The 24,403-nt window shown below is 42.0% G+C and overlaps 1 protein-coding gene across 1 annotated transcript in view; it reads left to right on the forward strand.

The window, feature by feature from the left end:
• The window catches only part of LOC122778750 (teneurin-3-like), a 128,258-nt gene that overhangs the window by 51,003 nt on the left and 52,852 nt on the right, over positions 1 to 24,403 (forward strand). Inside the window, exon 5 of the mRNA XM_044040847.1 lies at positions 20,662 to 20,887. Within this exon, the coding sequence (XP_043896782.1) occupies positions 20,662 to 20,887 (226 nt within the window). The remainder of the gene's footprint in view (positions 1 to 20,661; positions 20,888 to 24,403) is intronic.

The raw sequence follows: 24,403 nt of genomic DNA on the forward strand, positions 1-24,403 counted from the left end.
TGCCCTTCGTAGTTACTGTACCATTCTGGTTACCTCTTGATGCCTTTTGAAACCACCGGCTTACCTAAGGCTTTGATGTTGCCTTCAAATGGTCACTAAGCAAAAGCTTCATGTCATGACCTAGATCTGTGGGCAGTTATGTGTCCGAGAACTCGACACTTTACCTCACACAGCAGCGTTAAGTCCTTAATGTGAATGAATGTCATTAAGTCATTAGAGTGGTAGAGATTTACATGTTTTGCTCACGCTTTAAAATACAGTTCTGTAACAGTGCGATAAAATATGGTAATAATTGTGTAATATTATGATAATATGATCTTATGTCAATAAAAGCACAGGGAGCCACATGTAGCTTTGAAAAAAAACAGTTTTTTTCAGAGATCACTATGATAAATACAAGTGTTTTAATATTTTGTGCATCACATCCAATGTCTATGTTGAATACAATATTAAAAAGCCTTGACAGACTTTATGGGAAGCCATTCCCGTCACTTAAATGCAGTACGTGTGCAGTACATGAAGAAATATGGAGTCGTGTCGTGTATGGCAGGCAGCATGAACTGCATACAATCCAAATATTGCTTCATTTATTTGACAGTGGGTTTATTTTAATTGCCACAGACATTGAATGGAATAATACAAAATTCTGTGTTTTGTTTCTTTCTCCACTTTATAAGAGATTGGGTTTAAACAGCAATGAAATGTCAACGGTTGTCTTTTTTCAGAAATACAACAAACTGTCGTTCTTTTATATATTTATATATATGTATATCTATATATATATAGATATACATATATATGTAGTATATCTGTATAAGATAAGATAAGATAAGGTCCTTTATTTGTCCCACAGTGGGGAAATTTACATTGTTACAGCAGCAAAGAGAGTAAAGATAAAGATAATAAATAACAAACATGCATTACCAAAAAAAGGACAATATATAAAGATATTAGTGTTAAGACTATTAAAAAAGGTCGAAATAAAATGTACATTATAGACAGTTTACAGAATATACACAGTATGGTCTTGATATTTGCTTCATAAACAAAGATTGAACATTATAACAGTATTTTGCACATGGTAGGGAGGAGTGAGTAGCCTGGTGATGTGTGGTCTACTGTGAGCATTGCTTGTTGTACACACGTCATTTTCTTCATTTTATGCGTCAAAAGTAGCTTTTGCGGCTCCATATTAATTTTTATTTGGGTGGAGAGGCGACAAAAGTGTCTCTTTTTCATCCTGAAGGTTGCTGACCCCCTGCCCTAGCAGGAGTACTAAATAAACAAATAAATAAATAACAGCAGTCCGGTACCTTCGGGTTGCTTGGATGTGGTTTGCTTTGTACTTTGGTGTGATCGACACAGGTTTTACTCCCACATTAGACTTTTACACACACGACATATGTCTGTAACTTACTGCAACCTCACTAACGCTTATATGTCGAGTAGAAACTTACCCATGGGTCGTGTTCAGGGTTTGACCAAAATGACCCATAGTTAAAGCTGCATTGTGTAACTGCTGGCGAGTTTTCCTGCTGATATTATTCTCCCTCTGTTTGGCCTTTGTAAACAGAAACAATGTAACAGCATTTGTTTGCTGCGTCCGTCATCCAAAAATGGGTTATGTCAAGGAAAAAATATCGGCCTTGACCGAGGGAGCACTTGGACAAGGAGTGTTTATTCAGTCAACCTGCCGAGGTTGAAACGTGGTTTTCCCGAGCAGCGGCGTTCACTTGTGAAACTTTTAATGGCTGCTTTTTTTTTTTTTTTTTATGTGTGTGTTTCCACTCATACTTTAACCTCTTTCAGCCTTCCCAGCTTTACTCGTGCCGTGTTGCTGTTGCCTCCGTGTCTTGACATCAATAAATCACTTCCTGTGTGCGGCGCGGGAAACGTTGACGGCTGACACGAGATCTAAATACAGATATTCTGAGAAACACCGGGAGCGTCGCGTGAGCTCGTTGCACAATGGTTTGAATGACGCGTGTTTATTATATTTCAAAGTGGCACGCTGCAGTATTTAAGGTGTTATTCTCAGTACCAAGCTAATATCGTTCAGAAAACTTATCCCCACTTTATTACCATTGTTATTACCAAGGTGACATTTGCGTCAGAAATAATGTGCTATTACCGTAATATTAACCTCCTCCCCCCCCCCATTAAAAATTCTCCATGACTATTTAAGAATGAGTATTTGTTTTGAAAAGTGAAAGGTAGAGGATGAGTGTCCTGTCTGACTTTGTTCTATTTTTGGGGCGATGGCAGCAGGAGGATTGCTGCAAGTGGCACAGTATTCATTATTTAGATGGCAGTAGCGGAATAGGGAATGGCTGTTTCATAAACCACTTGACATGTGTGCTGCTATATTAGATGGAAAGACTTTTTAAAAAAAAAAAGAAAAGAAAAAGCACTCCCCATTTTTTTATTTTTTTTGTGCCAGCACTTGTAGCAGCAGCTCAGAGACAGTCACACTAATTGAAACTGATGGAGCAAACTCAGATTGATGGAGTTAATGTTTAAAAACGTCGCGAGTTCTCAGGGATTACTCTTCATATAGACTCTGAAAACTCCAGCTGTGCCGCGGTGCATGTCTGATGTGATGTGTTTTTGGTACACAGTATGTTTTTTTGTTTTTTTTTACTTGTTATTATAATTCGGAAAGATTTAGTTGAGCGTATGCGGCGTGAGATATTTTGTCGAGCCCGGCTGATTATAAAATAACGACGACTCTGTCGCCGCGCCGGCTTCCGCATCCGCTCCACCAAAAGATGATGGAAGATATCAGCAGCAACGCGTTTGAAAATGGCCTCAGAGGAAATAATGTGAATCTGAAATGAGAAAGCTGTGACAGTTCTGTGTTGCAAAGAGAAAGCTGGCACTTTTCACCAGCGTGGTGGAACACAAGCAAAGAATTTCCCTCTCTTTTTCCTGATGTAGTGGTGGCATCTCGTTTGGCTCATGTTTATACCCTGACAGTTTTCAGCCTGGACACAGAGAGGGTCCCGACCACGGTGATTAATGCACTGCCACACCGCCATGGAGGAGGATGTCTCTCGGCGGTCTCCTTTCCCCTTTCCAGTACTCCTCACTGATATTCCACTAATGTGACTCGACACTGAAGAGATTGATAGAGATCATTATGCTGCTCTCAAAGAGTAATGTCACTTCCCAGCATGATCCAGCCAGCCTCTAATTCTACCGCTCCTGTGGGGGAAGCATATGAGCTGTGGCAGTGCATATTCTTACTGTACATCCAGAGTAGAGCCGGTGACATTTGCGAATCGCCGTTATCACAAACTCCTTAAGCCCCTGTTTGCATATTTAGCATTGGAGAGGGCCTCAGGTTGGGTCATTTCAACCACATTGGAAGGTATTATCACTCCAAATGAGGGAGTCAGGCGCTCACCTCTGCTCTTTGCGAGCTATATCATCGTTTTCACAGTATTCCCTGTACAAATAAAGGTGTTCAGGTCACTCATTTGTTTTCCTTTGCTCCCAAGTCCTTACAACTAGGCCGATTTGTTTATCTGTGTGTTTAGCCCTTGGCCCCAATCTTCTGAGAGTGAGAGAGAGAGAGAGAGAGAGAGAGGGGAAAAAAAAAAGGTTTAGCATTTAAATTGGTTGATCCACCACACATTTTGCTAAACCTGTTTTTTAACGCATTACATTGATGAAAAGCACACGCTAATCCCGCCGAGGTGTGTGACCTTATCTGACTAAGCACCTGACAATGGGATTCTATTGTCACTTTAGGAACACGGGCACTCTCAGTACTCACCCGCATCCGTTTGCACGAGTGCTACTGTAACCGCGGGTGTGATTCCCAGGTGTGAAGTGGGAACGGTTGTGTTTTTTGACCGGCAGCCACTGACAGTCCCTCCAACTCCTGGGGAAACTCTGCACGCTGCTGTTAACTTGTCTGCCAAACCTCTGCTCCAGTAAGTCCTCAGTGTCAGCCGGGGTGTCCCGGCCTGACTGAAGACACTCTGTTAGCATACTAGCTCTCAGGGCTAATCCCAGAATCTCCTGTATGCATTTCCCCTTCCGCTTTATATGCACACAAACTGATCCTCTTGTTCCACACTTGCCATTGTATACTTAGCCAGACAAGACATTTAGTCAATATTGCTGCGTATGAATATGTAGGAGACAAAGTGGCCTTCGCCTGAATGTGGCAGAACTAAATCATGGGGATTATATTATTGACATTGCCTTGAATAAACATCAGGATGAGGTGTAAAAAAATAAATAAATAAAAGATCCACTGTCTCGCGCTCCTGCACTGCACAGCGTCGCGGACATGCGGAGGGTTTTAGAGCTCACGTCCATGTGTGTCGTGTAAGGATTCAGCCGTTGTGATGTCTGTTTAAACTCGGCACACGTTAGCCCAGATGCCATCTGGTTCAACTTTCTAAACTATCAGACACAGCTTCGTCTTTTTCAAATGATTCAAACGTAACTGTGATAAAAATGGATCTTGTCATGATAGAGCGTCGTACCGGGCTCTGCGGGGCCGAGAGCGAGGACACAAAAGGGAAACGCTTGTGAGCAAAATAGTTCCAGTGCACCGTGTTTATGTTACGGCTGCAGACTGCGGTGCCAACTGTGGCTTTGAGCCGTATCAATACGCCTAAGCTTCCTTTTCATCTGGTCAAGAGTGAAGAAAACACCATGTAGTCATACAATATTAATTCCACGCAGGAAACTTAACCAGCTGTTGCCTTTTTTTTCTCAAGTGCCAACGTATGGTTTCGCTCAGCCATATGCCGCCCGCTGCCGTCTCGTCTCTCGGATTTCACTCCTCAGTTCCCATTGTCAATCTCGTCTTGGCATTTTTATGATCATAATTCTGACGGATGTGTTCCGTGTGAAGTGACTCAGCTGGGTGCGAATGAGGATCCGTCCTTTGCCTCCTACTGCTGCCATTTGGTGAGCAGGAGGGAAAGCAGGGGCCATCAGAGGAGAAATGAGAACGCTCGTGTTGACGGCAGCCCTCCCGATCTAATTGGGGCAAAGCAAACATGATTAGGCCCAATCTGAAAGATGATCAGTGTCTTCCACCGAGTAGATGTTTCACGCGTTCTGCTGCGTGAGCCGCGGAGAGGCGGAGCAGCGTCGTTTGATGACGGTAGCAAGCTGCTGTTTTTGACAAATAACATGATGGAAAAACACATTTAACAACTGTGTAACAAGTCTATTTCTGAAGCACCTTTCAAAACAGCCATTACATGTTGTGTGCTCCTATCTTCAGCCTCCGAGGTGGTTGTGTGAGTTTTGTACAACAACTGTAAGTACGTAGAAAAGTTTGAGTCAGTTGAACCCATTGGATTTTGTCTCTTATTTGTCTTCATTATCAAACATCTTCTCTCGCTGCTTTAACACAATTTACATGTCATTTTAAACATTTTTAAGCCTTTTTTTTTCTATATATTTTCTAATAGTAATGTCCCTAAGTATCTTTTTTTTGTCCACAAAGCAGAACTAACTCATTTCCAAACCAGAAAATGTTCACATTTAAGAAGATTTCAAATCTGGAGAGCTTGTTTTAATGATTTAAAAATCGATCGATCGAACCAATGAATTCATGATCAGAATAGTTGACGATTCATTTGAAAACCCAATTCATGAACTGCAGCCCTAATTTGAAGCGATGTATAAATCGGTAGGCACATCTCGCGTAACGCAAGTGAAATAGTGAAATAAAAAGAAGCTGGAGCTCCACGCCACAAATAACAAGAGGTGCAGAAAATGCCCGGTCGGCCGCACCGTGCTGGTGTCCCCGCGTTACCCTCCCAGCTAAAAATGAAACAGTCACAACACAAAGAAAACTGGTCTAATCTTAACTAAAAATAAAAAATAAACAAACAAACGCTGACATGAGTCGAGGTAACAAACAAACAAAGTAGGGAAGAAGGCTCTGAGCGGCTGTGGCCAAGGGAGAGAGAGAGAACCAGACACTTCCCTCTTCTCGTCTGCTCCTCCAGCCTCATTTACCCACCAGATTGGGCAGATCATTCCAGGTATGACTCACCTGTGAAAGATATAGTGTGGGTGGAAAGAGTCAGAGATGGAGAGAGGGAGAAAGCACATAGAGAAAGCACACGACGCACCACCGGCACATAAGAACCTCCAGTCATATATTGGTAAATAGAGACGTCCCTGATCCAATAACATCTATAATATACCATGTTATTATCATAGGTATTTAAAGATTTAAGGTGTGCATGTGAAATCTTGACCGTTCGGCTATTGTGTCAGGGGTTTATGTGATATGAACACGTTTCATTATCTTTTTGCTGCCCTTTTTTTTTCCTGCAGGTGTAATTAATTCTGCATTCAGTGGCACGATAAGTGGGGGCTTTGCATTACACATGTCGTGTAATTTAGATGCGTCCCAGACAAAGTGCCTTTTATCTCCTTCCATACCTCTTGCAGATAATCCGGCGCAGCACAGTGATGAATGCCATTTCATTCTGTAATCAAGAAGCGCGATATCTGAGCAGGTGAGCGGTAAACAAGCTCCCCAGTGTTAAACATTTCCTCTCTTTCAATCTCGTCAGGAATGAATTTTACATCCTGCGCCGAGCGGCGCCGCGCACACACAACAAAATCTGATGCATTTCATATGAAGAGGCGTGAGCGAGGTGCTAACTGACGCCTGCTGTGGCATGAAACACAAATTGCATAGTTCATAACAACAACACTGCAGATTTGCACAGCCCCGCCGAGTCGTATGAAAGAGGCTAAATGAAGAAACAAGATGGATGCTCTTGTCGCGCGACTTTTACCTCTTCCCTGCTATTCACCACGCGACTTACCCACTCGCATATCCTCACATCACATTTTTACAAAAGATCATTTACTCGCCGTATCTGTACAGTTTTGGAGCTTCAAAAATAAACAATGATATCACAGAGCTGCAGTAGATAGAGACTCAGTCTCGCATCCATTAAGGAGCTAAGTTTTTTCTTAGCGTGCTGCACATATACTCATCAAAGCCATTAAATAGCAATGATTGCATTTGCATCCATTAGCCCAAATGATAGTTTTTGTCACTTATGCTAATAGCTGCAGTAAAAATACATTTTGCTTATGAAAGATTCACTTAATGTTCTTTGAGAATGAGTAACAGTAAGTACTCGTGTAACAAATAAGCTCCTTGCGCAGAAAAAAAAAGATTAAAGAATATTAAGTTGTTGCAGGAACTAGAACTTCTAAATCCTTTAACCTATTATACTCTATTTGAGCTTGAAAAGAGGGAGGGATGAAATAAAGTCTGGATATTTATCGGGGTTTAAGGGCTTGAAATCACAAATAATAGTAAGTTAGGGAGCTGATGTAATGTAATAGTCCGAATCAAAACAACTCCATTTTGGCAGGAAGCTGCGCTGCTCATGTTCGTACCGTCGGCAGTTTGTCAGGCGACACGCCTCTTCACCAGCTGCATCCAAGATGGCAGCTGTATTATAAGATGGTGGAGAAGGGAAAGCGAACAGTGATCGCTTCATATCCGGTACCGAGTACGCCGCGTGGTAACTTTAGCTTTTATTGCAATGTCAGAGGAAGTTTTATCAGAAGGAGTCTGGAATAATCTGCGACTGTTACCGCACTCGTGAAAAGCACTGCGGGGGGGCCGTTACGGGGGTCAAATTTATTCAGTCTGTCAAATTCCGTGCTATGTTTCTCAATCCTGGTGGATTTAAAGTGCACAGTGAACTCTGACGGCTTGAAATCGGCACTGGCAGCGTTGGCTCCGGCGTTTGCCTGCCAACATGGCAGCAACAACAAACGTCTGGAGTTCTGCTGCCAAATCCTGTTTGGGCTTCTTTTGTCTTGCAAATTTATGGTTTCGTAATGAAACTGAATATTTAATGTCATCCCTCTTAAAGTTTTTTTTTTTCTCTTGTAAACGTATTACTTTAGTCTTTATTATTGTTATTATTCCCTCTCTCCCTGGCTCTGATGAGTGCTGACTTGCTGTGCATCTCCATAATGAAGTCGTTCTGTTTGCTCGTTTTCATTTTCATAAATTATCAACATGTTTACCATATGTTTTTTAAAAACACAACAGATTCATACTTGTTGCTTTAAGCAAGATGCAAAGCCTCTGTCTCTCTCTCTCTCTGTCTCTCTCTCTGTCTCTCTCTCACACTGTTGTTAGAGCTTATTTTTTTCACTTCAAAATGGAGCTGAAATTGGACCCAGGCTCCACACTCATGGGCGGCTGCACTGAAAAGAAAGCAGAATTTTCCATTTGCCAGAGTTGTTTTCTGACGTCTTTCTACAGAAAATGACTGTGGACTTTAATGTTTGTTTGTCTTTTCATCCACGGTGGTCAAGAAACTCGTAAATATCACAGGATTTTGACTTAAACGCGGCGTCAAATTTGCTCAAGTACAACCTTGTAGTCGCGTATAAGATGTCCGCCTCATCAGCGTACCTTGTTGTGAAAGTGCTTAGCAAGTGTGCTGCATTATAATTAGGCTTTGTTGTCGTTTATGCTGTTATCAAATTTTGTAAGGATGCTACTCTCGGGGGCTACGCCATAAATCACGTCTCTTTGGTGTCAAATCATTTTTAAACAAGATGTACGGTTGCTCTTTTACGCTAACATTTCATTCTGACATTTAATGAATATAAAGTATTGTTCAACTATGCTGCAAATGTGTGTGTGTGTGTGTGTGAGCACATGTTCGGGTGGAGGTTGTGTCTGGTAAGACGGTTGATAAACTGCTGTTATCTGATTTCCCGCGTTGGAAAACACCGCTAACATATGGATGGGGGATTGGATAAATCCTCTGAAGTAGATTCAAGGCAATTTAGTGATGTCTGGTGTCCAGAGAGTGTTTTTGTCTGCGAGTATAGAATCACCGGCAGCACCTGCGGAATCTCAACAGCTCCTCACTTACACATCTGATATCCTTTGGTGACCCTCCGTCCTATCGGCGCGCATCTCCATGCGTATTTAGAACGTATATTTGAATCTGGATTAAAATCCCTCTCAGGTGATTTTCAGCGCGGTTTGAATATGCTATGAGAGCGACAATTGCTTTGATAATCCGTGTCTTATCATTCACACATTTCATCCCGATCAGTGTCCTCCGTTGAGCAGATTTAGCTTTGGTATTTTAAGCTACTGACAAATATATTCACTTCTCTTATAGCTACCCTTTGTGTGTGTGTGTGTGTGTGCGGGTGTGTTCTTGCAATTCCTTTTAAAGCTGCCTCCAGAGAGACAACAGAGGAGGTATGTATGTATGAGCTGGATGCCTCCTTGACAACACCTTGGAGGTAAAAAAAATCAATGTCTGCCAAACAAAGTGAAATGTTTGGCGGCAGCCGATACATGACAGATGAGGCTTAGGGTGGTATTTTCTGAGGTGGATGAAGACTGGAACGCAGGCAGCGCTGTCTGCTCTCGTCAGGCAAAGAGCATTAGGAGAGATTTTGAAGGACAGTGGGTCTGACTCTACTGACTGCTTTTATTATTGATTAACATGCCGCGGACACGTGTGCGAGCCACTCCCGCTGCGGAAGGGGGGGGGGCTATGCCGTTCAAAATTAACAATGACTGCACAGTAGATTAAACTTTAAAGGCCAGCTCCGCTAATGAATTGTGATGCCGGGCCACTTAAGAGACCTCGCTTTCAGGTGTGGGGGGGGGGTTGCACGAAAAGTAGAGCCATCTTGATTAGAGTGGCTTGGTCCTCAGATCCGAACGCTGTCTTTTTGTTTCGCAGCGTGATTTGTTCAAATGGTCGACAGCTTGCATGGAAGAGTTCTGGTCTTGGAGCTGAAATAGTAGCGGTTGAGGCAGCTCGGGTAGGTTTTGGCACATTGTTGGGTTGGAACACTGTGTTGCTACCTCACGCATGATCAGTCTTCAGGACTCCAGCGGTGACCTCAGCGCTGAGCCCTGGGCAATATCATGTTGCTGAGTGAGCATGCACCGAGCCTCAGAGGGCAGGCAGGTTGCATCTCAGTTCTTCTTGTGAAGAGAAGCGCAGGGTGTTCTGATGGAAAATCACGGAACACCACTAGCGCTCGGAGGCTGAGCTTTAAAGTGTGCGCATGTACGGGGGGAAATGTGTGTATATTCAAACATGTGCTCGCACACATAGAGTTCACCTTATGCCCGCTGAGGTTATTGACAGCATAAGAAGAAAACCAACAATTGGTCCCGTTGTTATTCCTGTCTCGTGCTCTGCTCTGTGGCCATGAGTAATGCAACAGTGGGGTATGAATTGATAGCCTTAGCCTCAGGAAAGCTCCTTTGGAAAGCAGGAGGATTTTCAGCCTGTGTGCTGTAACTGCAGCGCTGGAGTCGGACACGGCGAGAAGTCGGGAGGAAATTCCAAACCCTCGTCTGTGGGTTGTTTGTTCATCGGAGTTCATTTGTTAAGAGACTTGGGTGGCAACGCACAAGTGAGGAATAATACGTAGTCGCGGCCGTATACGTTACACGTCACATACGACTTCATTAGTGTTGTTGTTGCACTGGAGAATTCAAAAACATTTTTTAAGCCCCCTTGTTTTGAGGACCTGAAATAATTGCCAATCCATTGTCAAAGAGGTGGGATTGGAAGAATTATTCAAACAATAATTTGTTATTGTGTGAATAAGTATTCTTTGGTCATGACTTATTTATCTTTTGACTGGCTCATTTATCAACTTAACGTTGTCAAAACCGCATGTTTAATTAACTGTTGCACTTGCAGCCCTTTTGCTTGGTCAGAATAAACAAGCATTTGGATCATTTTACATTCAACTGTGGGAAACGCTGTCATTTAACCGGCAAAGTGATGGCTACGTTAGAGACAGCCAATATTAGTCGTTCATCTGGCAGAGTACAGTTATGACTTTATTGGTTAATGAAGCAATCGATCAGAATTCTTTTTTTGCAAACCAACTTTCAGTCGATTTTTTAATGGGTGTCGTGGTTAGCACTCTTGCCTTTGCAGCAGTTGGAACAAGGGCCTTTCTACATGGAGCTTGCATGTTCTCCAAGTGTGTGTGTGTGTGTGGGTTCTCCGGTTGCCTCCCACTGTCCAAAAACATGCAGATTTGGGCAAATTGGACACTCTAAATTGACCGTTGGTGTGACCCCGCTTTATGCCCTATGTCGGCTGGGATTGGCACCAGTGGTAGAACCAGAAGATTCTTTTTAATATCTAAATAATACCGACATTTACTGACACTTAACTCATAAAAACATCAACCACAATAGCATATTGTATAGTTTTTTTTTTTTTATCATCTTGTATTGTGACATCTCAATGTGGTGTACGCGGTCTAATTTGTGTCCTCAAGTTTTGCGACAAAGGAAATTAAAATCTGTCGTCTGTGTGAGTGGAGTGCATCCAGTAGAGAACAATATGGCAACAATTAATCAGGAAAAGATAGACTTTCACCCTCTGTAGATGGATTCTGCTTCCTTTGTCTGGCCTCCCCACAAACTGAATGATTTTCACAGGAAATGCAATTATAGCAGCAATTGGAAGAGTCTATGCCACTACAACCATGAGTGGTTTGTTTTTTTTCCTGCAACCATTTTCTCAAGTGATTAGGGAAGCAAGCTGTAAATGAATAGGGAGGCACATGAATAGTTCTCCCCGAGTACACATGTCACATTTCTGTGACCCCTAAGATGATGCAGGCAACAATTTTTTATTTGTTGACTAATTCAAATCTATATTGCCATGGACAGCTATGTTACTCACACTTCAGCAGCACTGCTCTGTTGTTATTCCTGACACTCAGAAGTTGGGTGAGCCCACAAATCACTTAAAATCTGTCAGATTGCTTTTTGAATATTAAAAAAAAAAAAAAAAAAAAGGGAGAAAAAAGGCGGTCCAAAACAAACCGGGGATTCATGTCGTCTGCTTCACATTCCGACACCACAACAAACCCGACTGTTACTGGAGGCAAAAGCCATTCCAGCCACCGCGGCAATTTAGACGGAATGAATGACTCCCTTTCAAAGCCGGTTCGGTTCAAACACGGAACAGGAGAAGGATCCAAAGCCGGTGACACATTTTCAAAAGGAAGCCAAAACAACCTTTCAAAACAGATTCAAGTGCTGAGTGGAGACACATTTGTGTGTCTGTATTTCCCACCGTCTGCTTGGTGACTTGTTTGGATTGTACAGTTTCTGAGATATTGATGCTTATACTGTGTTGCTCAGTGATCAAAAAAGGTGACAGAAGGAGGCCGGTGGCTGCTGTTAGAGTGATTATAACGGCACATCGAGGGCGCAAACAAACTGGGAGGCCAAGAATTCCGAGCAGCATGACTGATGCAACAGGGACTGCAGGGAGGGATTGTATATTTATTCATGCCGCTGACAGCAGACTGGGGAGGTTCATTATTTTTTTGCAGTATTATGAGCCATGTAATTGACAGTAGCCACAGTGATAAATCAGTGCATTTTTTTAAAGCTGCTGTAATGAAAATTTAAATTAACAGTAGGTCAGATGAGCAATTTCATAGGGATTGCTAATGAACCAATAGACATGACTGTGCACTTCACCTCTGTTCAGCTTTTTAGCCATTCACTCTTCTCACACCTCATATTATCGTATAATTCTGTAGTCGAATCAAACCGGTGACGAGAAACCGCAACTTCAGCTGAATCCTAATGTTGCTGCGTGTCTGAATATGGTCACGATATATCCGATCCAATCCATTTTATTTATATAGCACATTGTTGGTTGTACACGTGGTTGTACGTAAGTGCTGTACATGGATAAAACGTTTAATACACCAACAGAGATTCGAAGCACAAAGTTAAAATACATAAAAAGAACTCTAGCAATGACTAAAATTAAATTGAATTAACATTAAAAGACATAAAAAAGACTAAAAGACACCAGAGACCACACAATTGTCAGGCTGGGTTAAAAGCCAAGGATTTAATAGTTTCCAGGGTGGTGGCCTGTTTGACAGTATATATATATATATACGTATATATATATATATACGTATATATATATATGTATATATACTGTATGTATATATACATATATATGATATATTCTACTTAAAATGGCCTCAATTTAAATGAAAACATTGTCACGTGCAACAGGCTGTGTGGCATTTTTAGCCTTTTGACAAAATCATCTTTTATTGACAGTGAAAGTTATTGTACTCACTTTAAATATCAATTCATCGCAAAGCGCGGCGGGAAATTAACTTAGGGTGAGTGTCTGGTGAAGTTAATGACTGTGGGAACACAAATCAAATGTGAAATGTGCCTCAGAAAAGTGAGAACTGGCACACCTCCCCGTGGACCGAGACAAGTTTTTAGCTCTGCTATTAAAAAATTAAAAAAAAGATACACTCTACCATGTATTTTTCAGTGCTGGGCTGCAGCAAGTACAGTTTTATCTAGGTGTGTTATCATAACAAACAAAGAGGCCAAAGCTGTCTACACATGAATAAATACGACCAAGTGTTTTGTCAGCAGGCTAATTGTCAAAGCAGCTTTTGAGAAGGAGTCTAATTGCTATGCAATCGGAGAGCTGTCAGAAAGAACTGCTAAGCAGTCATCATCTGTATGATGATCTGCCATCTGTAGCAATGTCTGGGTGTGATGAAGCTACAGAGGGAGAGAGATAGATGGACAAACAGTGATGTGAGTCTGCCTACAATCACATCTTTAACTGTGCAAGTGTCTCACAAATCACACAATGTAAATGAAAGCCAGAGATGTGAGTTGATCGAATGCCGGTTGTGTACAAGGGAGGAGGAGCACTTAAAGTACGAGGGCAAATGGAAAGATGTCAGTCTCTGTAACGCAATGATTATGTAACCTCTTGAAATATTGGTTACATCCCTGTTACCCCGCAGAGAGACGTCTCGGGAGAAACGTCTGTCTTTTGATCTGATAGAAAATCGGGAGGAGAGTGGGCAATGCTGTGAGAGCGGTGAAAGTAGACTCTGGCTGGAAGTTTGATGGGATTCACACAGTTTCTTCTTCTTCTCTTCCTTCTTCTTCTTCTCTCTCTCTCTCTCTTTTTCATTTTTATTTTTTATTTTTTAAACCCCAAGCCCCTGAAAATTGCCAACTCTCTTTGCAGAGTAAATCCTCAAAACTCACCCCGGGCATTGGGTTTTCTATTGGTCCCCAATTCCACCTGTCACAGTTGCCCCCCACCTCCTCAGCTTCCCTCCTCACACCACTTTCAAGGCTTTCACCGAGGAGCTCCTCTTCTCCTGAGGAACACTGCCTCTGCCTCCAGAGCTGCGGTGAATAGAAAACCAGAAGCTTATATAGGAATTCTTTTATTGATTTGACATATATAAACATCCAAATGGCACGTTTTACTCGGGAGTTCCATCCGTTATTCATTTCATATAAAATCAAATGGTGGGATTTGGGTCGTGGGTCGTGTCTTTTTGTTTCAATATATCTTCGGACATTTGAGCTCTTGCATTTTGAATAGTGTTCGTTTAAAAAGAAGGAAACTGTAGCTCTGTGATCTTCTTTTGATAGAATCCTCTGCGATGCACAGACACCACAGTTTACCTATTGATGAAGGGCAGGCCAGTCAAAGCAAATGCCCTTTTTCGATTCCATTAGCACTTGCATCAGTCTCTTAATGGAGAGTAAAATGGCACAAGACTTTCTGCTGCACTACTTACACAATGAATATGAAAAGGCTTTCACCGAGCTTGCCAAGTTTAGTGAGTGCAAAACGGCTTTTAATTGTGTCCTGACTCAGTGTTGGAACATTGTGCGCGGTATTCAAGGATTGTCAGCGCTTTAATCGAAAAAATATGTATTTCTCACAAGGGGTGAATATCACAGGGAACTCATTTTCACATCAGGAAAGCTGGAGATGTCATTTGAATTTTGCAGAGAAAGCCTGTGCCCAGTTATGTCAAAAAAAAAACATCCATACACAAATGTGTTTTTTTAAATTTGAATTTTTTTAAAATAATGTTCTCTCAGGATATTGCATATTAATACTTATACCCGTGGGTATTTTTGGTCCACAAACTCTGCACATCCCAGTGCTCTTGTCTCTTGTAAAGAGGAACCTCTTAGTGCGACTGAAACATTGAACATACGTCTTCTCCTGGAAGTGTTTCTGCAAAAACACAGAGGCGTCATAAAGCATCATTTGATAGATATTGCAAGCATCATTAAGACGGGAATGAGTCTGTCATTTTAGCGCCGGCATGCAGTATTAATCACAGAGGTCCTTTTAAAGCATGTTGCTGATGGAGATGATGACAAGCTGATGTTGAGGAATTATGCAAAGGAGGCATCCGTCTTGATCTGATTTCAAAGCAGGGCCCCATAAACCACACAGCTGTTTTATCTGCCTTCCCAGTCACTGAGCCTGCACTTTAAAGGCCATCTTAATTCCCCGTGTGCCTCCATGGAAGACAGTGCCAGGCATTCTTAACGGCGCATTGTTTAGCGGGCTTATTTACAGAAACACGCGCGCGATCCGACGCACGTGATTCTGTGGATAATCGAATTCAAAGTACCACAAAGAAAAACCAAAAAAGTGCACATTTTAGCTTGGTTTGCCCCCCCCCAGTGGCTTTTAAACCTCAACTTAAAGGAAGCACTCTGTGCTGCCGCACTAATCTACGATTTACTGATTATTGTGCATGACATGTTCAGAGTGTTGGTCAGGAATTTCAAACCCACTGTGCCGTGACATTATTCAGACATCTACTGTGTGCAGGGGGAATTGAGATGCTTGAAAAACGAATGGCGTCATATTTTAAGGGGTCTATACATTTACTTTTTTGGGGGGGGGGTGGCTTTTACAAATGAATTGAGCATGCAATTTATGCAATTAAGAGTTGAACACTTCTGACAGGGAAAGTCAAACCTTTATTGTTTGTTTGGGAGAATAGTTAACAAGTCCAATTTAACAAAAATCAATTACGGCACCATTCGATCTTGACCTCGTGATGACAAAGATAAAGGGGGCGATAAAAGAAAAGAAGAAAAAAAACCCTCTGAATGTTGCATAATTAATCACTCAAAGTCCAAAAGTCGGGTTTCAGATATGAATATTTAAAAGGACATTTTTTGTGCGTTGAAAGATTTTTAAAGGCTGAGGTGATTTTGTGATGTGGCTGATATTTGGAGCTAAGTGGGTTTATCTATTGTTCTCATAGATGTTACTCCTTTCTCTGCATACGCTGAAGTTGCTCCAGCCGCTGGATGCTGTACCGTTATATGTCAACAGTATGAGATCGAAACAAGAGCAAGAATTAAATATTGCCATTTGTGTCCTGCTGAAGCCAGTGAAGTGTCGCATAGCAACCTTTCCACAGAGCACAAAGAGCTGCACATAAAAGCATCAGAGAGCATCGAGACAAATATTAGCTTCAACTCATGTTTTGGGGGGGGTGTAAACATGTTTTTGTTCTCAGACAGAAAACTACAACTTACTGCATTTATCGTTATGTTCATTAAAATGGAATAAATGGTGAGCTTAAGTTTTCTTGAAGAGGAAATAGATCTGTTTGAATTGATGAGTTGGCGTGTTGTTGTTTGTAAATGAGGTGGAAGATATTGGGTCCCAATTCAAAGCTGATTGCTTCCATTTCTTATGTTAATTCTCTGGTATCTTACGTCTTTGCTCATGCAATTGTATGTATTTCTATTGACTCACTGGCCTCTGGTTCCTTTCCAGACGGCTGTTAAAGTGCTATATTACAGAAACCTATCTTGGAGTCTTCAAACTCTCCGTCTTTATAATGTTTTGGAGAGAGGGATCTCAAAACAAGGTTGGTGTAGTGGTTAGCACTCTTGCCTGCTTTTCTGCATGTTCTCCCTTGTGTGTGTGTGGGTTTCATCCCACGGTCCAAAAACATGCAGTATGGGGATTAGGTGAAATGGACACTCTAAATTGACTGTCGGTGTGAGAGTGAGAGTGGATGGTTGTTTGCCTTTGTGTGTGTGGCCCTGTGATGGACTGGCAATCTGTGCAGGGTGTCCCCCTTCTCTCGCCCTGTGTCAGCTGAGATTGGTGAACCCCCCCCGCGCGCGTGATGAAGCGGTAGAAGATGGATGGATGGATGGATGGATGGATGGGTTAGGGTTAGGGTGGGTTAGGGTTATGAGAATCAGCACTTAAAGTTAACGTTTCAGTGACCTGTTGCTGACTGCATTAACATTTACTTTTAAGACTGAAGTTGGAATACGTCTTTGTAGTTACTCCCTCAATGACCGTGCATTGGTGTCCCTCAAGGCTCAGTTCTTGTCCTCCTTCTGTTTTCTACACAAGTGCTGCATCTTGGCTAGATTACTATCAGTTTTATTGTGGCAATGCTAATATTAAACGCTGTGTGCCCCTCACATTTAACAACAGTAAGTCTGCGGTCGCGCTATGATAGCGGCCATTTAAGGTCCTTGTGTAACTGATTTTTATGTCACTTCTATAATGCACGTGGTTATTAATTAAAAAAGGACCATCTTTAGTTGTTCATATTACCTGGACAACCAGACATGATCACATCACTCCTGTACTTCCTCCCCGCTCTCTGTTAGATTTCATATTGATTTTTGAAATTGTATTGCGCTCTTTCTTTTTTTCTGTCTTAATTGTATTGCTCACTCTTGTTCCTACCTCTCAGATTTATTGACCTGGTGTGCGCCTCGTGGCCGTTCAGATGTGCAGATAAAAGCCTCCTCGTTACTGCTGAGGTCACACACAGCTTGCTGAACTTATCACTGTGTCTCAAAGTTAGTTTAAATCCCTTTTTCGAAAAACTTTCCCTTGTGGAGAGGTTTGACGTTGTCGTTATATTTTTCTACTTTAAAGTGCCTCTTCAACTCTCAATAACCAACCTGACTCACCATGTCATGTCATCGCCTTTCAGCTGACACAGAGCATTTCTAGTATTAGGTTCTTATTTATATCCATAAGCTTTGTGTGCTTCTTTTTTTTATTTTTTGCAAAATTTGCAAACGGTGAGTTTGATTCTGTTCAGGGAGTTTTTTTTTTTTGTTCCCTCAGTTCATTGTGGGAGTCAGATTTGCTGCATGACAAATCCCACTCCTTTGAAGATTTTTCTTGGAGGGGGAGGGAGATTTTGTGTATTGAGAACATTGTGTTCATGCACTTTCACCTAAAACATCATTCATTTCTTGTCACAGTTCAGTCATTCCTGTTTTACACATTAATTCATCTGAAATTGAATTCAAAATTGACCTTAAAGCTGTGGTTCTGTGGGCTTAGACTCGTCTCTGCCGACCATTATTCACCTGCACCAAACACTATACTTTCATGGGTTTGAGGTCGGTCGTTTGCGCTGCGTTTTTGAGCTCTCGTTAGAATAAGCGGTGCAGCAGTGGCAAATCTAAACAAGGGCAATCAAGACAATATGCCACTCGATCAATACGAAAACATGAAGACGAATGATTCAGGCTGGTGCAATATGTGTCGTGTATCCTTGTTTGTGATGTGTAATGGTACGGCTAATTGTTTATAGGCATCGAGTGTATGCAGCAGAATACATATACACATATAGTCTTTCTGTGTTCTCTGAAAGATGGATTTAGTATGTTTTTAAGAGACTGCTTCACTTATTTCAAATTAAATCTCATTTCATTTACTTGAAACCTTTTTTTTTTTCATTAGTGTTTTATAATATGGAAATATTTCCTCTCAAAACACTGTTTTCTGGCCATCAACAGTCCACTTACCTGAATGTTATATCATTCTCTGTAGGAGAGTGTGCTGATTATTTGAAAGAGAAAAATCCCTCTGCTGGGAAGTGAAGTGGAGCTTGTGGCTGTTGTGGGCTCATAGAGTGGAACAAGGCCCAGAGGTGAAGTAAAAACCCGCTCGTGTCGGTAGATAATCCACATTTCTATTAGCCTATTTAGCACTTTTCTAACAGGGCTCACAGTCTCGCCTAGGATGTGAGTGCGATGCCTTGTATTCATTATCAGTATGGCACGGCAGACGTATCATTTTCGAATCTCAGGAAATCCACGCGTTCGACGTCTGACAGGCTGACTTTCAATCATTTTGGTTTATGAGTGAATTGTTCTTGATTGGGTTTGATCCAAGTCTAATAACGGTCCACAAAAAAAGAAGAAGAAGAAGGAGAAGAAGAAACAAAAAAAAAACAGCCTTCCTTTGCTCCTGGTGATTTTGCTTTTATGGTATTTATAGCCACATGCTGCTGCTGTGTAATTGCAGTCGGGAATCAGTTAATCTCAGATTGGTTTTCTGCACCAGCAGTGTGCACTCTTGTAACGCCTCAATCTGCACCACATCGCTCACATCCTCATGTGTCAACAGTATTGTGTCAACAGTATCTCTGTCTGTTTGTCTGCCTGTCACTGTTGTGATGAAACAGATGTTGTAAAATCCATTATGTTGCATTTAAAAGAAACACTGAAGTAATCAGTCACAGCGAATGATTGATGCAATCTCCCCCCACTGCTAGAAAAAGAAAAAAGAAAAAATGTAGTACAGCTTCAACTTGTGAAGTGCAGTGCAGGTTTTATTATCTCTGTTTACTCTTGTGACAGTATTTCTTATAGTGCGCTGTATATTTCTTATGCATTGCAGTTTAAATATGAGAGACATAATCTTCAGCTGTGCCCTAAAGGCTGCATGCACAGTAGCCTAAAGGTTTTTGCCCCAAAGCGGTGGAAATGATGTCCTAGCAGTGAATGGCATATACGTTTCCTCCCCGCTTGGCCGAATCAAATTCAAGGCTCATTTTTATGCACTGAACATCTTCTTCCATGCACAGAAGGGCACAGTGTAAAGTGGAACCGCACAGACAAGGACAAAACATGCATGGTCATTAGAGGCTCTTTTGAAAATACTAAAATATTGTCCTTTCAATGAAGGCAAACACCAGTGAGCATGTGTTGATCCTCGGCTTTAAGTCCACACGACGGTCTTGATGCAAGGTTGAGAAAGACAAATTTAAACCATGCGCCAGAAACCACGACAGCCAGTGTCCATATGGTCGGAATTTAACTCCTTTAGGGCTTTAAAAAAAAAAAAATCATGCTGTCAATGCAAAAAAAACCAAAAACCCAACAACAGCTCCCTACAAGACAAATCTCCCATGTTTCACAATCCTCTCCATGCCTCTGTGGAGGAAAGAAAGACGATACCCATTTGGGGCTCATTGGAGCAAATCAGAATTGTCAGCACTGTGGATTTTTACCTTTTTAAACAGGGAAGATGGATAGATAATCACCACATGCCATTCTGGGGGCCAATTACACAGCTTTGTGTGAAATTGGAAAACCTGTTCTCTCAGAGCTCTAATGGATGTTCTGGTCATTAGTTATTTGAGAGTCTTCACTGGCTGTAATCAAACGTGAAACATTGCGTTAAGCGCCCATAAAAGAACAGCTGCCTCTCTAAGTGACCTTCTGTTTAAGAGAACCCAACTGTCAGCCGTTTGGCGTTTTGCGACAATTATTATGTGTGTCGCCATAAAAGCAACACTTATTCCCCCTTCTTTTTGCAGTGGTTGCATCTCATTTTAATGTCTTGCTCGTGGTTGTATTTACTTTTGCGGGTCTGGTGGGTGCGTGCGTGTTGTGCACAGATGCCTATTCTTACCCATCTGCTCAGCAATCCGCTTTCCTCACTCTGGCTGTATATAATCTGCAATCTATATTCTTACACGTTCACCTGTGCCTCTCTTTAGGTGATCATCTGTCGAGTCCACAAGGCCCGCCACCGCTCCCGCCAGCCCCGCCCCCACACAAGCAGCATCCGTCCATCACGTCCTTGAGCCGCAGCTCACTGGCCAATCAGAGGATCCCGAGCCCGCCGCCCACAGCCGGCCTGGCGGCCGACTTGCAGAGTACGGCAGAATGCGTCCAGCTGCAGGACAGCTGGGTCCTGGGCAGCAATGTGGCCCTGGAGAGCAGGTGAGTGACCCACAATGACCTACAACAAAACGAGGAAATTCAGGTGCAGGTGTTTCCATCTTCACTGACACGGAAAGCAAAAGGATGTGAAAGGGAGGGGAAAAAAAATCGAGCAGGGGGCCTTTTTATGAGTTTAAAGGGCAAGCTGCTGTTTGAAATTTTAATTAAATCTCAGTTCAGTACAAGGATGAAACTTTTGATTCCGAAAAGTTGTCAAATGTCAAAGCGTTTTACAGGGCTTTTCACACAGACACGGAGAAGCCAGCCAGTGGGAAAGAATAAACGGTGAGAGGCTCATAGAAAGCGCTCTTTAATTGTATTATAACGTGTAATCTTCAATTTCATTTAGGCACACTGTGTAAAATTTGCATGTCGCGGCTGAATATCCCTCATCTCATTCTCGTGAGTGTTCAGTTTGCAGTAAATATAAAATTATAGTAAATATAAAAGGTTCATTTTGGGTTAATGGAGAAACAACACTTCAATCAGGTGATTTCGTATTTATAATATAAAAACAATGATGACATGATTGTTTTATCATCAATTTATGCCAGATTTTAAAAAAGTCCACCGACATTTTACACACGGGCCCTTTAATCAGTTGGTCTTGCGTTGTTATTGTTCTGTCTGTTTGATCCATTAACACGGTTAATGTGTTTTTCCAGCATCACATTATATTGACCTTTATTCATACAACTGATTAAATTGTCTTGCTTTCTTTTTATCTGTAATGGACAATTTATATCTCCGCGATCACCTGGCGCTCTTAGCAGGTGGTGGATCTACACCTTTGTCAAGTAACAACGGGGGTGCCAAACATGAAAGCATTTAAAAAGTAACAGAATTATCATAATAACAATCACCTTAGAGCCTGATGGTTTAATTAATGGTGTTTAACCAAACGTGGATGAATAATGAAGTCATTCAGGGTTCAAAACACTAAAGCATCTACATGTCAGGCCTATTGCTAGGAGGACTACACCTGATCACGGTAGATTATTATGCTGCATATTAATGTGGTTACTGCTGAGCTCGATACATTTACTTGTGCTCCCACAATTAAGAGCCGTTCGCGAAATTAGACGGAGCCAGAGACGTACACATGATCAGAGTGAACCCCGTGCTTATCAAAGAGCTCGGCAGTTCACGTCAGCGCGGCTATAACTTCACAAGAAACTTGGTAAGCGCGCCGTGTGTTGGAGCAAAATATGCTGCGCAAGATACTCGGTGGTGGAGAGAAGCCGCTGCCAAGTTTTCCTCCTGAAACATCAGTTACATCTTTCTTAATCAGCGAGCTCAGAATAACCTGGCAAATGAAGTGTGGTACATTGCGCCCTGACTCAGAAATGGCCTTGAGTAGATGACTGCGTTTGAGTCTGATATTTCCCTGGCACGGTGGCAACGACCCCCTCGGAGTTTAAGATGAATGTAAAAGTGTGTGGAGTCTGTCTGTGGCATGGCGGGAAGTAACAACTTCTTAAGATCTGATGGAATCAGTCGGGATGTGTTGCATTGTTTCTTGTTGTTGTTGTTGTTGTTGTTGTTGTTGTTTTTTCTACAGATACAGAGATTGAATACTAACCGCACAATGACCTTGAGCTGTCATAGCTGCATAGACAGAACAAAAATGTACACACCTATGATCAAGTGAGGCATAAATCACTATCTGCCCGGTGGACTCTAAATCAAGTGCTCGTCAGTGGGTGGGAACAGGGAAGTGCTACAAACCGGTGGGGCCAAAAGGGAAGACCCAGTTCATATAATTGCACATGTCAAGAAAAGTACCAGGTTAGCAAATATAAGCAGAAGCTCGAGAATGTGTTTTGCTGCGCTGCCTTCAGGGGAGGTCATCCTGGCAAAGCACACACAATAGACAAGTGGCCTTAGGTGCAGTAAAAGTCTGATTTTCTCCTATATCAACACTGTTGCATGTGTATGAAATAAATAATTCTGCACAAGGCAGGTGGTCTTTAAAGAAAAAGACCGGAACACAATGTTATTTTCTGTGACATGACCTCCGTGAATGAACCACTCAATCAGTGGCTTTACCAAACTAATGAATTATACGAATTACGTGAGTGCGTCCTCCCGTGAAAGTGTTGGGTTTTCAAAGCGCAAGTACATTCATTTGACCTAATGCTAACAACAGGCTTTGGTGGTGAATGAGTGAAGTGTTGGCCTCCATTATAACCTCCATTATAATTACTATTCAACACTATACTGCGCGGCGGGGCAAGTGATTTAATGGTTGATTCCGCTGTGATTATGCCTCCTGTAAAATGAAATAGAAAAAAATTGTGTTGACACGTTTGAATTATGTACAGTGAGTTACCGTGGAACACAAAGTTAGACACTCGGACTATAAATGCAATAAAACGGGCTGAGCATCTCAGAGACACTCACATTGCCTCATGGTCATCTGTTGCTGATTAAGTGGATGAACCCCACTTCTAATACATTACCATTTAAGGAGACGTGGATGAGAATCAAGAACCAGGCTTTTTTTTTTCTCCATGATCCCGCCTAACGTTACATTTTTCAATTTTTGCTTTACGCCAACTAAGACCACTCCACTTAGAGGACTCAACAAAGCAGCTCTGCTGCTCAACAGTGCAGAGAGAGACATTTAGATCCACTCAAAGTGTGTGGAATATTCTAATAAACCCCTCAGGATGTCCTTATTAACCACACAGCTTCACTTCAATTGCATTTTTCCAATATTTTCAATTAAAAATATTCCATTCCATTTTCTTATGAAATGAATCTCTTAAGAGGCCCCTGCATGGACATTGTAATTATTCTCGAGTGGTGCTTAAATGTTTAAGTAAAATAGACTGAATCAGTTTGTGTGGATTGTGATTTGTATTATTGATGCCTGTAGAGCACACGCTATACGTTCTATAAGTGCTCCGGTGGATCAGATAGGGTTAGGTGTCTGCTTTTACATATGTATGTCCTTTCAAGCCCACTTTAGCGTTTTCTTTCTCCCCACTCGGATCCAGAGAGGTTCAACGAGACATCTCAGAATGAGTCTTTTGAAGGCCTGCCCAGCCACACGTTGCAGTTATAAATGTACTGTCAATCCTCATTGGATTCATGCGTCAAGGGAGTCCTTTGGTGAAATGAAATTATGTCTCGGCTCTAAAGTCATCATGCGGTGCAGTGTCCCTCAGACGGTACATTTTCCTGATGGAAAATGTGCTGGAATTGTTCTCACGGGTGAAAAAGAATAGCAGAGGTAATCCTACTGGGATTTGGTGTGTGTGTGTGTGTGTGTGTGTGTGCAGTTGCTCGAGTGGGATGTGCATGTAAATCATGAGTCAGAAAGTCATGCTTCACACCAGAGGAGGGGAAGAAAAAAAAGATGAACTTTTCTTTTGTACTGTAGCCACAGTGTCAGGATCGCACGAGGACTGATTAGTCATGTGTAAGACACCATCCAAATAGCTGATTGGAATAGAAAGGAGCAGTGATGCGGCAATGACTGGGTTACCTGCCAAAATGGATGGCGGTGTA

Source organism: Solea senegalensis, linkage group LG12 (genome assembly GCF_019176455.1).
Source record: "Solea senegalensis isolate Sse05_10M linkage group LG12, IFAPA_SoseM_1, whole genome shotgun sequence".
NCBI classification, from domain to species: domain Eukaryota; kingdom Metazoa; phylum Chordata; class Actinopteri; order Pleuronectiformes; family Soleidae; genus Solea; species Solea senegalensis.